At 24.4% G+C, this 14,044-nt stretch overlaps 1 protein-coding gene across 1 annotated transcript in view; it reads right to left on the reverse strand.

Moving 5' to 3' along the window:
• The window catches only part of LOC117179859 (cadherin-23), an 84,400-nt gene that overhangs the window by 23,744 nt on the left and 46,612 nt on the right, over positions 1-14,044 (reverse strand). The window contains exons 4-5 of the mRNA XM_033372014.1: positions 11,901-12,065; positions 5,761-6,199 (exon numbers count right to left, since the gene is read on the reverse strand). Coding sequence (XP_033227905.1) covers positions 5,761-6,199; positions 11,901-12,065 — 604 coding nt within the window. The remainder of the gene's footprint in view (positions 1-5,760; positions 6,200-11,900; positions 12,066-14,044) is intronic.

The following is a 14,044-nucleotide window of genomic DNA, read 5'->3' on the forward strand; positions in this document are numbered from 1 at the left end:
TTCACGATCTACACCGAAAAAAGTTTAAATAACAAAAATTGTTTTAAAAAAATTAAAATTATTTTTAAAAATGCTAAATATTCTGCAGAAAAAAGTATTACTCTTTAATTCCTTCAATTGTGTCATTAATGCCAGAAAGTAATAATTTTTCAGGCTTTACAAGGGAAAAAAATTGTTTAAGTAATGAACAATTCTTTAATTGTATCATTATTTACAGAAAATAATAACTTTTTACAACTTTAGGGAGAAAAATTAACAATTGTTTAAATAATTACCAAATATGTTAAACAAGACCTACTGCTCTTGACATTCATCAACTTTGTATGATTTATTCCAAAAGATAATAACTTTTCACGATTTACAGGGGGGATTGTTTAAACAAATAATAATTGTTTAAAAAATTTAAAGTTATTAAAAATATACTTTAAAACTCGTCAAGTATAGATTAAAAATAAATCACGTTGAATTTTTTTTTAAAATACCGTCTTTAGCATGAATTTTATAGAAAACTGCCATTTTGCAGTTTTTGGGGCATTTTTCGGACACAATTCAAGGGGTTTGGGTGTGTCAAAATTAAAAATTGGACCAGAAAACCTAAAAAACCGGAAAAAAATTGGGAATTTTATGATACCTGAAAAGACCGGGAAATGACAGTGAATTTATTTTTTACCCGAGAATTTTATAAAATTTTATGAATCAAAAATCTGCCCAACTTTTATTTTTACCGTTTTTTTAATAATTACTTTAATTGTGGACTTTTTCAATTATGAAATCATTCAGTTTAGAATGCCTAATTCTACAATCTTTATTTTAAAATGTTCCACAAACGCTCAATTGAAACTTTATAAACTATTTTTAATTTTAATATAACTTCAAAATAATATAATTATAATTAAAGGCTTTTATTTAATTCCAAATATTATTTCAGTCTAAAATATTCCATTTTTAAACTGTTCAATTTCAAATTTTTCAGTTAAGAAAAAGAGCAATTACTGAATGATGAAAAATGTCTGATTGTTCATTTAAAATTAGTAATTATAAATTTAATAATAAAAACTAAACAAAAAAACTAAACTTCGAACGTTACAATTTTAATTGTGGTATTTAGAAAAAAAATTTGTGGGTCCAATTGTTGAATTTTGATGATCATTTTGATATATAAATAACAATAAACAATTGGCAGATTTTGAACAAAGAATTTCGAAGCTTTTTAAGAGTTTTGAAAGGCATTTTAAGAATTTTTAAACTATTTAAAATTAAAATAACTTTTGATTTAAGAAGTGCTAATTTTATAAAAAATCATTTGTAATCGTTTGAAATCACTCAAATATTTGAAATATTTGTGAAATCTTTTGAAATCTTCTAACAAATTTTCACAAAGTTTAAAATGTTTGAAATATTTTTAAATTGTTGAAACTTCTTTGAAATTCTATTATCATTTTGAAATATTGAAGAAAATTTGATGAAATCTTTGAAATTTTTCAAATCCTTGTGAAATTTTTTGAAATCTTTTGAAACCCTAATGAATTCTTTGAAATATTTGTGAAATATTTTTGGAATCTTTTGTATTCGGTTGAAATCAGTGGAATATTTCAAATCTTTCTAAAATCTTTTTACATTCTCGAAAAGAATTTGAAAATATTAAAAATCTTTGATATGTTCAGAAATCTTTAAAATTCTATTATCATCTGGAAATCTTTAAGAAACTTTTTTGCAATATTTGAAATCTTTCAAATCTTTGTGAAATTAAAAAAAATTGAAGTACTCATGAATTTTTTGTGAATTCTTTCTGGAATCTTTTATATTCCTTTGAAATCATTGGAATATTTGAAATTTTAGTGAAATATTATGAAATCTTATAAAAAAAAAAAAACTTAAAATCTTTGTACAATTTTTGAAATCTTTGAAATTCTATTATTCTTATTGAATGTTTAAAAAAATTTATGAAATTGTTAGAATGTTTGTGAAATCTTTTGAAATCTTTTTAAAAACTTTGAGAAATTTTAAAGTCTTTGAAATATTTTGAAATTTTTGAAACTTGTTATGCTGTAAACTTTTAGAAAACTTTGGAATTCTATTGTTCTTTTAAAGTATTGAAGGAAATTTGATAAAATCTTGGAAATTTATGAAATTTTTTGAAATTTTTTAAAATCCCTATGAATTCTTTGAAAAATTTGTGAAATTTTTCTGGAATCTTTTTTCTTCTTTTGAAATCACTGGAATATTTGAAATCTTTGTGAAATACTTTGAAATATTCTACAAATTTTTCAGAATGTTTAAAATCTTTGAAATGTGTTGAAATGTTTTGAAATCTTTGTGAAGTTTTTTGAAATATTTTGAAATCCTTATGAATTTTTTGTGAAAACTTCCTGAAACGTTTTATATTCCTTTGAAATCTTTAAAATCTTATAAATCTGGTGTACTGTTCAATTTTTGTAATCACTGAAATTCTATTATTATTTTGAAATTTTTAAGACATTTTTGTGAAATCCTTCATATCTTGCTGAAGTCGTTAGTATCTTCAAAAATGTTTAAGAATCTTTTAAATTTTGTTGGAAAATCTTCGAAATCCTTGCAATCTTTGAAATTGTTTTGAAAATTTTTGTAATCTTCCGGGAATCTTTAATAATCGTTTAAACCCACTCAAATATCAATAATATTTGTGAAATCTTTTAAATTATTTAAAAAAATGTTCAGAAAGTTCAAAATCATTGAAATATTTGTAAAATCTTTTGAAATCTTTTAACAAATTTTAAAATCTTTGAAATATTTTTAAAAATTTTGAAACTTATTATACTGTAACCTTTTAGAAATCTTTGGAATTCTATTATTCTTTTAAAATATTGAAGGAAATTTGATGAAATCATTTAAATCTTCATGAAATTTTTTGAAATCTTTTAAAATCCTTATGAATTCTTTGAAATATTTGTGAAATCTTTCTATAATCTTTTGTATTTGTTTGAAATCACTGGAATATTTGAAATCTTTCTTAGAACATTTGAAATATTCTAAAAAAATTTGAAAATATTCAAAATCTTTGAACTCTGGTGTACTATATCCTTTATAATATTTGTGATTTTTTTTTAATCTATACGAATTCTTTAAAATATGTATAAAATCTTTCTGGAATCTTTTGTCGTCGTTTTAAATCACTAGAATAATGAAAATCTTTGTGAAATCTTTTTTAAAATTTGACATTTTTTGAAATCTTGAAATTCTATTATTAGTTTGAAATCTTCAAATACTTTTATGAAATCTTTGAAATCTTTGTGAAATATTTTTAAATCCTTATGAATTTTTTGGAATATTTGTGCGAATTTTCTGGAATCTTTTTTATTCCTTGAAAAGTATTGGAATATTTAAAATCTTGGTGAAATCTTTGGTCATCTTCTAAAGAAATTTGAACAAATTTAAAATCTTTGAGATCTGACGTACTGTACCGTTTATGAAATCTTTGAAATTCTATTAATTTTTTTAAATCTTTGAGAAACTTTTATTAAATCTTTGAAAACTTTATAATCTTTGTGAACATTTTTTAAATCCTTATGGAATCTTTGAAATATTTTTAAAATCTTCCTGAAATCGTTTGCAGTCATTTGAAATCACTGCAATATTTAATATCTTTGTGAAATCTTTTGAAATCTAAAAAAAATGAAATTTTTTTAATTTTTTGAAATCTCTGAACTTTGATGTACTGTATCCTGTATGAAATCTTTAAAATTCTATGGTTTTTTTGAATCCTTAAAAAATTTTTTATGAAATCTTTGAAATCTCGAAAATCTTGAAAATCTATCTTTAAAAGTTTTTAATCTTTGATTTCTTTAAAATGGAATTTCTGGAATCTTTTATATTCCTCTGAAATCATTAGAATATTTTAAATCTTTGTGAAAACCTTTTAAATCTTCTCAAAAAATTTGAAAATATTTTTAACACTTGAAATGTTTTGAAATCTTTTAAATCTGTTGTACTGTACAATTTTTAAAATCTTTAAAATTCTATTATTATTTTGAAATCTTTTAAAAAAACTTTTATTCTCAAATTTTTCCAAACATTTTGAAATCGTTTTAAATTTTCCAAATGTTTAAAAATCTTGGAACTCTAGTGTACTGTATCCTATTTGAAAATTTTGAAATTCTTGAAAGCTTTTTAAATCCTTAAGAATTTTTCGAAATATTTGTGAAATCTTCTGAAACCTTCTGAACAAATTTGAAATGCTTAAATCTTTGAAATGTTTTGACCAGTTTTGAAATCGTAAAATTTTGGTTCACTTTATTCTTGTTGAAATCTATTAAATTCTTGAAATCTTGTGAAATCCTGATGAATTCTTTGAAATATTTGTGAAATATTTTTCAATCTTATAAAAAAAATTTAAAACGTTAAAACTTTTTGAAATATTTGTAAAATCTTTCTGGAATCTTTTGTAGGCGCTTGTAATCACTGAAATATTTGAAATCTTTGTAAAAATTTTTGAAATCTTCTAGAAAATGTTGAGAAAGATTAAGTTAACATTGATGAACTATCCTTTTCCTCTAATTAAAAATTGGACAACAAATGAAAATTTTTTGAAAAACACGTCTTTCTGACTTCATTCTATAAGAAAATTGCTGAAAACAATAATAAATTACTTAAAAAATTTGTGTGAACATCTAATTGTCGGTATCAAGTGGTCTTTTATGTACCAGAAACAATTCACGCCTAATGAAAAATAGATAAACAGTTGAAAATTTAAGAAGAAACCGCAACATTCTACCTATTAGGCTAAAAGAAGATTATTCCCAATAATGATAAATTGTTTAAACAATTATTTTTGTTAACTTGAATTGACTTCACTTGGCGTGAACGTCATTTCTATTGAAAATTGGAAAAAAATCCAGAAATTTCAGAAAAAACTTCATCTTCTAGCATCATTCAAATATAATATCATTACTAATAGTAATAAATTGTTTAAACAATTATTATTCTTGACTATAATCAATTACTTACCTTACCGGAATTGAAAATGTGACTGAAACTGAATTTTGTTTTAAACTGAAATTTTGTAGCATTTTTCTAAGAGAATATTATTAAAAATAATATTAAATTGTTTAAACAATCACTCTTGTTAACATTAATGAACTATCACTTCCCTTTAATTGCAAATTGGACAAGAAGTGCAAAGTTTTTGAAAAAACGCGTCTCTCTGACTCCATTCTATGAAAAAATGGCTAAAACCAGTAATAAATTGTTTAAACAATGTATGTGAGCATTTAATTATCAGTAACAAATAGTCTTGAAACAATTTAGATTTAAAAAGAAACCGCAAGAAAAGTCATAATTAGCGCCAAAAACTTGCAAAACCCATTATTTCACTTATGGGGTTTCTTTGGGACCCTATAAAACAGACTTATGGTGTTGACATTCGAAAAGCGATATTTTATTAGTATTCTATGGCTAATTGTAAAGAAAAATGTCGAGTTTTAACTCGATTGAGATAATATTGAGGATTCTGAAAAAGATTTACAAGAACATATTTTTTTCTTATGGGAAATACGTGTTAAACTTCATGGGGCTTGCGGCACCTCTAAATATCATTTTTTTTCAAAATAAAAAAACTGCATTCATTCTTGTGTGGATTGGAACAAATTTCTGGGGTGTCCCGATAAAAATTAATTTAAAAAATTTTCCAATGAATTTTTGGACCACCCTACTGGACACCCTGCAGTCTCTCTATGATGCTGAAGAATCTAAAGATTGAATTTTGTATTCAAAAATTGTCTTTACCAGGAAGAGGAGTGTCCGTGCCTATATCTTCAGAGATCTTGAGACTGAAGTGATCTTCATTAAAGGTCGGCGTCAAGTCATCCACATCGGTAACGACAATTGTTACTACCGAAGTGGCTGAGTCCGCAGGAATCTCGTTGTTAATGAGTTCTGTCGCCCTCACTTGGAAAGTATAAATCCCACCATTTTGCAAAATATTCGGATCTTCACGATCCAAGGAGACATTCGTTGTTATCAATCTCCCCAGGGCAGTGTCGCCCTTTCGTGATACCTCCAACCGGAAGTGGCCAAAATCCTCATTTTCTAGGGACAGAAGAAGAGGCCTTGGTTCTCCAGTATCCCCATCTTTTGCTCTTACTGTCAAAATTGTGTAGCCTTCTGGAGTATTTTCCGGAATAGTTGCACTGTATGGTGCATTTAGAAAACTAGGTGGCTGATCCTATCGTTCACAAAAACAAAAAAAAAAAACATAAAATAGGTGAGTATATTTTTATTCGACATTAGTTTAACCTTCCTATAGTGTCAAAATCTGTTAACCCTTTGCGGCATGGTGGGAATTCCGTATTTCCACCTTTTTTCATATAATTTTTTGCGATTTCAGAGTAGTTTTTATTGGGTTTTACACAGGTTTTTTTTTTTAATTTCATGCTCGCCGGATGATAGAAAATTGAAATTTTTGTGCGAAGGATCTAATTTTTTAAATAATTTATTAATACTTATAAACAAAGATGAAAAAAGTCTTTTTTGTTGACAATATTCATTATTAAAAAAACTTTGCATTATATCCTTATTAAAATAGGTACTTAAGGGTTTTTTGGGTCGCTGAATACGAATCTGGACTCAGATTTTGAAAATTAAAAATAGCGGATCCAATATGGCTGCCGAAACTGGGAATATTTTTGGATTTTATCTGAAAATTGGTATACAGGGGTTTTTGGGGTCAGTGATTACGAATATGAACTCAGATTTTGGACATTTAAAATGGTGGATCTAAGATGGCGACCGAAACTTGGAATATTTTTGGATTTTTTCTGAAAATTGGTATACAGAGGTTTTTGGGGTCGCTGATCACGAATCTGAAATCAGACTTTGAAAATCCAAAATGACGGATCCAATATGGCGTTTAAAATAATAAAATTATAAAATTTAAATTAAATTAAAATTATTTTTAAATATTATTTTTAAATTAAATGTAAATAAAATTATTAAATTATTAAAAAATATCTCAAATGTTAGCTGAGATATTGGATTCGCCATTTTGAATTTTCAAAATCGGATTTCAGATTCGTAATCAGCGACCCCAAAAACTCCTATATGCCAATTTTCATGAAAACTCGTTTCCCTGAAAAATGAATGCTGGAAAAGGTTAAGTTGGCCACCTTTTTTTTATGGTCAAACCTTTTTCGAGAAAATTGCTTTATTCGGTTTCCAAGGATAAATGAAAAATAAAGTTTCAGCGGATTAGTGAAATTTTTTAAATCTTTAAAATTCTTAAAGCAAATTCAGATCCGTAAAAATCGTTTGAAATATTTGTGAAATCTTTTGAAACCTTCTAACAAATTTAAAAATGTTCAAATATTTAAAATGTTTTGAACAGTTTTTAAATCTTAGAAATATGGTTTACTTTATTCTTGTTCAATTTTTCGAAATTCTTGAACTCTTCTGCAATCTTGATGAATTTCTAAAAATATCTTTGAAAATTTATAATTCTTTTTAAATCTTTAAGAAACTTTGATGAAATCTTTGAAATCTTTAAAACCTTTGTGAAATTTTTGTGAAATCTTTTGAGATCCTTATGAATTCTTTGAAATATTTGTGAAAGCTTTCTGGAATCTTTTGTTAACATTTGAAATCACTGAAATATTTGACAACTTTTTGAAATCTTTTGAAATCTTGAAAAATTTGAAAACATTTCAAATCTTTGAAATCTGGCGTACTGTACTCTTTCTAAAACCTTTGAAACTCTATTATTCTTTTAAAATCTTTAAGGAACTTTTATCAAATCTTTGTAAAAATTTTTGAAATCTTTTGAAATCTGTTGAAATTTTTATGAATTCTGTTAAATCTTTCTGGAATCTTTTGTTTTAGATTGTAATCACTGGAAAATTTGAATTTTTTGTGAAATTTAACAAATTCTTTTAGAATCTTTGGAAATTTTGTTAATTTAAAAATCCTACTGGAATCTTTTTTATTAGTTTTAAATCACTGGAAAATTTGAAATCTTTGTAAAATATTTTGAAATATTCTAAAAAATGTAAGAAATTTTAAAATCTTTGAAACATTTTTAAATCTTTGAAATTCTATTATTTTTTAAAAATCTTTAAGAAAATTTAATAGAATTTTTGAAATCTTTAAAATCTTTCTGACATTTTTTGAAATATTTGGAATTTTTATTGAATTTTTTGTGAAATATTTCTGGAACCTTTATATTCTTATGAAATCATTAAAATATTTAAAATCTTTGTGAAATATTATGAAATCTTTAAAAAATTTGAAAACATTTAAAATCTTTGAAATCTGGTGTACTGTACACTTTTTGTAATCATTGACATTCTATTATTCTTTAGAAATACCTGAAGAAACTTTTATGAAAACTTTAAAATTTTTGTAAAATTTTTGGAATTATTTTTAAACCTTTAAGACACTTTTAAAAAATCTTTGTACTCTTTCAAATCTTTTTGACATATTTTGAAATCTTTTGAAATCTGTTGAAATCTTGCAAAAAAAGTTGCAAAAATTTTTAATTTTTGAAATCTGGTGTACTGTACGCTTTTTGTGATAATTGAAATTTTATTATTCTTTAGAAATACCTGGAGAAACTTTTGTGAAATCTTTAAAATCATTCTGATTTTTTTGTAAATATTTTGAAATTCTTATGAAGTTTTTGTAAAAGTTGTAAAATATTTCTGGAACCTTTTTTATTCCTTTGAAACCATTGGAATATCTGTGTATGAAATATTTTGTGTAGGAAAAAAAATAAAAGTATGAAGCAGTATTAAATCCTGTATAGGAAATATTCTGTGTGAATACAATTTTGTGTAGGAAAAATATAACATTATTGAATTCTGTGTAGGAAATATTCTGTGTAGATAATATTTTGTGCGGGAAAAATATAACATTATTAAATTCTGTGTAAAAGAAATTTTTTGTAGGGGAAATATAACAGTATTAAATTCTGTGTATAAAATATTTTGTGTAGGAAAAAAATAAAGGTATTAAACAGTATTAAATCCTGCGTAGAAAATATTATGTGTGGACAAATTTTTTGTGTAGGGAAAATATAACAGTATTAAATTCTGTGTAGGAAATATTCTTTGTAGATACAATTTCGTACAATTAAAATATAACAGTATTAAATTCTGTGTAGGGAATATTCTGTGTAGATAAAATTTCGTGCATGATAAATATAACAGTATTAAATTCTGTGTAGGAAATATTCTGTGTAGACACAATTTCGTACAATTAAAATATAACAGTATTGAATTCTGTGCAAGAAATATTTTGTGCAGAAAATATTTTGTGAAAGAAAGAAAATTAAAGTATTAAACAGTATTGAATTCTGTGTAGGGAATATTTTGTGTAGATAAAATTTCGTGCATGATAAATATAACAGTATTTAATTCTGTGTCGAAAATATTTTGTAAAGGAAAAAAAAGTATTAAACAATATTAAATTCTGCGTAGTAAATAATATGTGCAGACAAAATTTGGTGTAGGAAAAATATAAAACAGTATTGAATTTTGTGTCTGAAATTTTTTGTGTAGAAAATATTTTGTGAAGGAAAAAAATAAAAGTACTAAACATTATTGAATCCTTTGTAGAAAATATTATATGTGGAAAAAATTTGGCGTAGAAAAATGACAACAGTATTAAATATTGTGTAAACAAAACTTTGGTACGGAAAAAGTAACATTATTAAATTCGGCGTAGGAAATATTTTGTGTGGAAAATATTATGTGAAGTTAAAAAATGAAAATATTAAACAGTAATAAATTCTGTGTAGGAAATATTTTGCGAAGGAAAATAATAAAAGTATGAAAGAGTATTAAATTCTACGTAGTAAATAATATGAGTAGAAAAACATTCGTGTAGGAAAAATATAACAGTATTGAATTCTGTGTCTATAATTTTTTTTTGTAGAAAATATTTTGTGAAGGAAAAAAAAGAGAAAAGTTTTAAACAGTATTAAATACTGCGTAGCAAAAATTCTGTGTAGAGAAATTTTTGTGTAGGGAAAATATAACATTATAAAATTCTGTTTAGAAAATATTTTGTGTAGCTAAAATTTCGTGTAGGTAAAATATAACAGCATTAAATTCTGTGCAAGAAATATTTTGTGAAAGAAAGAAAATTAAAGTATTAAAAAGTATTAAATTCTGTGTAGGGAATATTCTGTGTAGATAATATTTCGTGCTGGAAAAATATAACAGTATTAAATTCTGTGTAGGAAATATTTTGTAAAGGAAAAAAATAAAAGTATTAAACATTATTGAATTCTGCGTAGTAAATATTATGTGTAGATACAATTTTGTGTAGGAAAAATATAACAGTATTGAATTCTGTGTAAAAGAAATTTGTTGTAGGGGAAATATAACAGTATTAAATTCTATGTAAAAAACATTTCTTGTAGGGGAAATATAACAGTATTAAATTCTGTGTATGAAATATTTTGTGTGGGAAAAAATAAGAGTATTGAACGGTATTAAATCCTGCGTAGGAAATATTCTGTGTGGACAAATTTTTTGTGTAGGGAAAATATAACAGTATTTAAGTCTATGTAGGAAATATTTTGTAAAGGAAAAAAATAAAATTGTTAAACAGTATTAAATTCTACGTAGTAAATAATATGTGCAGACAAAATTTGGCGTAGGAAAAATATAACAGTATTAAATTCGGTGTAGGGAATATTTTGTGTAGAAAATATTTTATGAAGGTAAAAAATGAAAATATTAAACAGTAATAAATTCTGTGTAGCAAATATTTTGCGAAGGAGAAAAATAAAAGTATGAAACAGTATTAAATTCTACCCAGGAATTAATATGTGTAGACAAAATGTTGTGTAGGAAAAATATAACAGTATTGAATTCTGTGTCTAAAATTCTTTGTATAGAAAATATTTCGTAAAGGAAAAAAAAGAAAAGTTTTAAACAGTATTAAATACTGCGTAGCGAAAATTCTGTGTAGACAAATTTTTGTGTAGGGAAAATATAACTGTGATAAATTCTGTTTCGAAAATATTCTCTGTAGATAAAATTTCGTACATGTAAAATATAATAGTATTGAATTCTGTGTAAGAATTTTTTTGTGAAAGAAAGAAAATTAAAGTATTAGAAAGTATTGAATTCTGTGTAGGGAATATTCTGTGTAGATAAAATTTCGTGCTGAAAAAATATAACAGTATTAAATTCTGTGTAGGAAATATTTTGTGAAGGAAAAAAATAAAAGTATTAAACATTATTAAATTCTCGTAGTAAATATTATGTGTAGACAAAATTTTGTGCAGGAAAAATATAACAGTTGAATTCTGCGTCTGAAATTTTTTGTGTAGAAAATATTTTGTGAAGGAAAAAAATAAAAGTATTAAACAGCAATAAATTCGGTGTAGGAAATATTCTGTGTAGATAAAGTTTTATGTAGAAAAAATATAATAGTATTGAATTATGTGAGAAATATTTTGTGTAGAATATATTTTTTGAAGGAAAAAATAAAAGTATTAAACAGTTTTTTATTCTCTGTAGGAAATATTCTGTGTGGAAAAATTCGGTTTAGGGAATTTATAACAGTATTGAATTCTGTGTAGGAAATATTTTGGGTAGAACATATTTTGTGTAGAAAATATTTTGTGTAGAAAATATTTTGTGTAGAAAATATTTTGTGTGGAAAATATTTTGTGTAGAAAATATTTTGTGTAGAAAATATTTTGTGTAGAAAATATTTTGTGTAGAAAATATTTTGTGTAGAAAATATTTTGTGTAGGAAATTTTTTGTGTAGGAAATCTTTTATGTAGAATAAATTTGCGTAGGAACAGTATTTTCCCTATTAGTTTGTGGCAAGCCTGCTTGTGAAACAATGATTCAAAAAGGAAGCTCAAGATGAAGATAAATTTGTTTAAAATTCAAAAATAAATTCATCCAATTACCTGTACGTCGAGAACATCGACAGCAACTGTAGCTCTGACTTGTAACCTTTTGAAAGGATCACTGGCTCCATCGACAGCGACAAGATTGATGAGATAAGAATTTCTTTTCTCGTAATCTAACGGTTTCGACAGAGTGATCTGAACATCGTATTTTCCCTCTGCCAACTGCCGAAAAGGAAGAATGAAAATAGAAAATTAAAATTCGTTTCTAATTTCAATTTCTATTACTAAAAACTAAACAGTTTCGATTTAAATATATAATAATAATAATAATGACATTTTATTTGCACATGGAATTTAATTTTATTGCTAATCAAATTTTTTTATTTATTAACAAAGTTTTTGATTTTTGTTTATTACACACAGTGGTGGAACGTGAAAATGGTTGAAATCGCCTAAGTTTCATGGAGAAATATTAATTAAAGATATTTCAATATTATATAATAAACAAACCAAAAATTTAGAAATAAATTATTTGTTGAAAGAATGTTTTTGTTTTACGATTTTTCTTAACTTTACGGTTTTAAAGTTATATTGCAAGAAATTTGGATAAAAACAATATACTGAAAAGGACATTTTTCTTGGGATTATTATTGTGAATATTATAAACAAATTCAATAAAAAAATGCATTAATCAACCATTTTTCGACAGAAAAATTCGTTTTTTTCTATGCCATTTTTAAAAAATAAGGAACTTCATAATAATTTTAGAAAACTGTATAATTTGTTGATTAATCTTTTCTCTTAAACATATTTAATAAACAAATGCATTATTCTGGCATTTGTTGGCAGAAAATTCGTTTTTTTCAAAGCCATTCCTTCCAGTTGGGAACTCCATGATAATTTTCGAAATATTTGTTACTAGTTGATGAATTTTATGATTTTGCTAAACAAATTTAATAAACAAATGCAAAGAAAGGTCATTTTTCAACAAAAAAAATTCATTTTTTCGATGATAACTTTCTTAATTAGGAAATTCATGATGACTTCAACAAAATTTCATAATTTATTGATCAATTTTATGCTTTTTTTAAACAATTTTAATTAACATATGCATTATTGGAGCATTTGTCAACGGAAAAATGTTCTTTTTTCAATGTCAGTCTTTTTAATTGAAACTTCATGATAATTTCAGAAAAATTCAAAATTTAAAAAAAATAATCTTATGATTTTTAAAAATAAATTTAATAAACAAATGTGTTATTCGGTTTTATTCGGCAAAAAATTAGTTTTTTTTAATTCCAGTCCTTTCAGTTGTGAACTTTATGTCGATGTCAGCAACGTGCATACCTAGTTGATAAATCATTTGATTTTTTAAAACAAATTTAATAAAAAATGCATAGATAAGGTATTTGTCGAAAGCCAAATTCATTTTTGTTTCGATGAAAATTTTTTTAATCAGAAAATTCAGGATAATTTGCGAAAAAACATTATAATTTTTTTCATAAAGTTTGTGATTTTTTTAAACAAATTGAAAAAAATGCACAAATGCATGTCAGTCTTTTTAGTCGGAACTTCATTATAATTTCAGAAAAATTCATAATTAGTTTACAAATTTTATATTTTTTTTTAAACAAATGTTTTTTAAATAGAAAATCCATGAAAATTTAGGAGAAAAATTTATAATTTATTCATAAACTTTATGATTTTTCAAAACAAATTTAATAAACACATGTATTATTGGGCACCTGATAATGGAAAAATTCTTTTTTTTCTCGATCTCAGTCATTTTAATTAAAACTTCATGATAACTTCAGAAAACTTCATAATTTTTGGTGCAATATTATGATTTTTTAAACAAATTTAATAAACAAATACATTATTCGAGCATATGTTGACGGAAAAATTAGTTTTCGTTTTGTTATGTCAGTCTTTTTAATTAGAAACTTAATGATTCTCTTTTATATAGGCTGCTGCTTTAGGATAATTCATTTGTTTATTAAATGCGTTTAAAAAAATATTAAATTCATCAACTAATTATAAATTTTTCTGAAATTATCATTAAGTTTCAATTAAAAAAACTAATATAGAAAAAAAAACTTTCGTCGACAGATGCCTCAATGATGCTATTGTTTATTTAAATTGTTTAAGAAAGTCATAAAATTGATTAATGAATTATGAATTTTTTCTGGCATTATCACAAA

This window comes from Belonocnema kinseyi, chromosome 9 (assembly GCF_010883055.1).
Source record: "Belonocnema kinseyi isolate 2016_QV_RU_SX_M_011 chromosome 9, B_treatae_v1, whole genome shotgun sequence".
Taxonomy (NCBI): Eukaryota; Metazoa; Arthropoda; class Insecta; order Hymenoptera; family Cynipidae; genus Belonocnema; species Belonocnema kinseyi.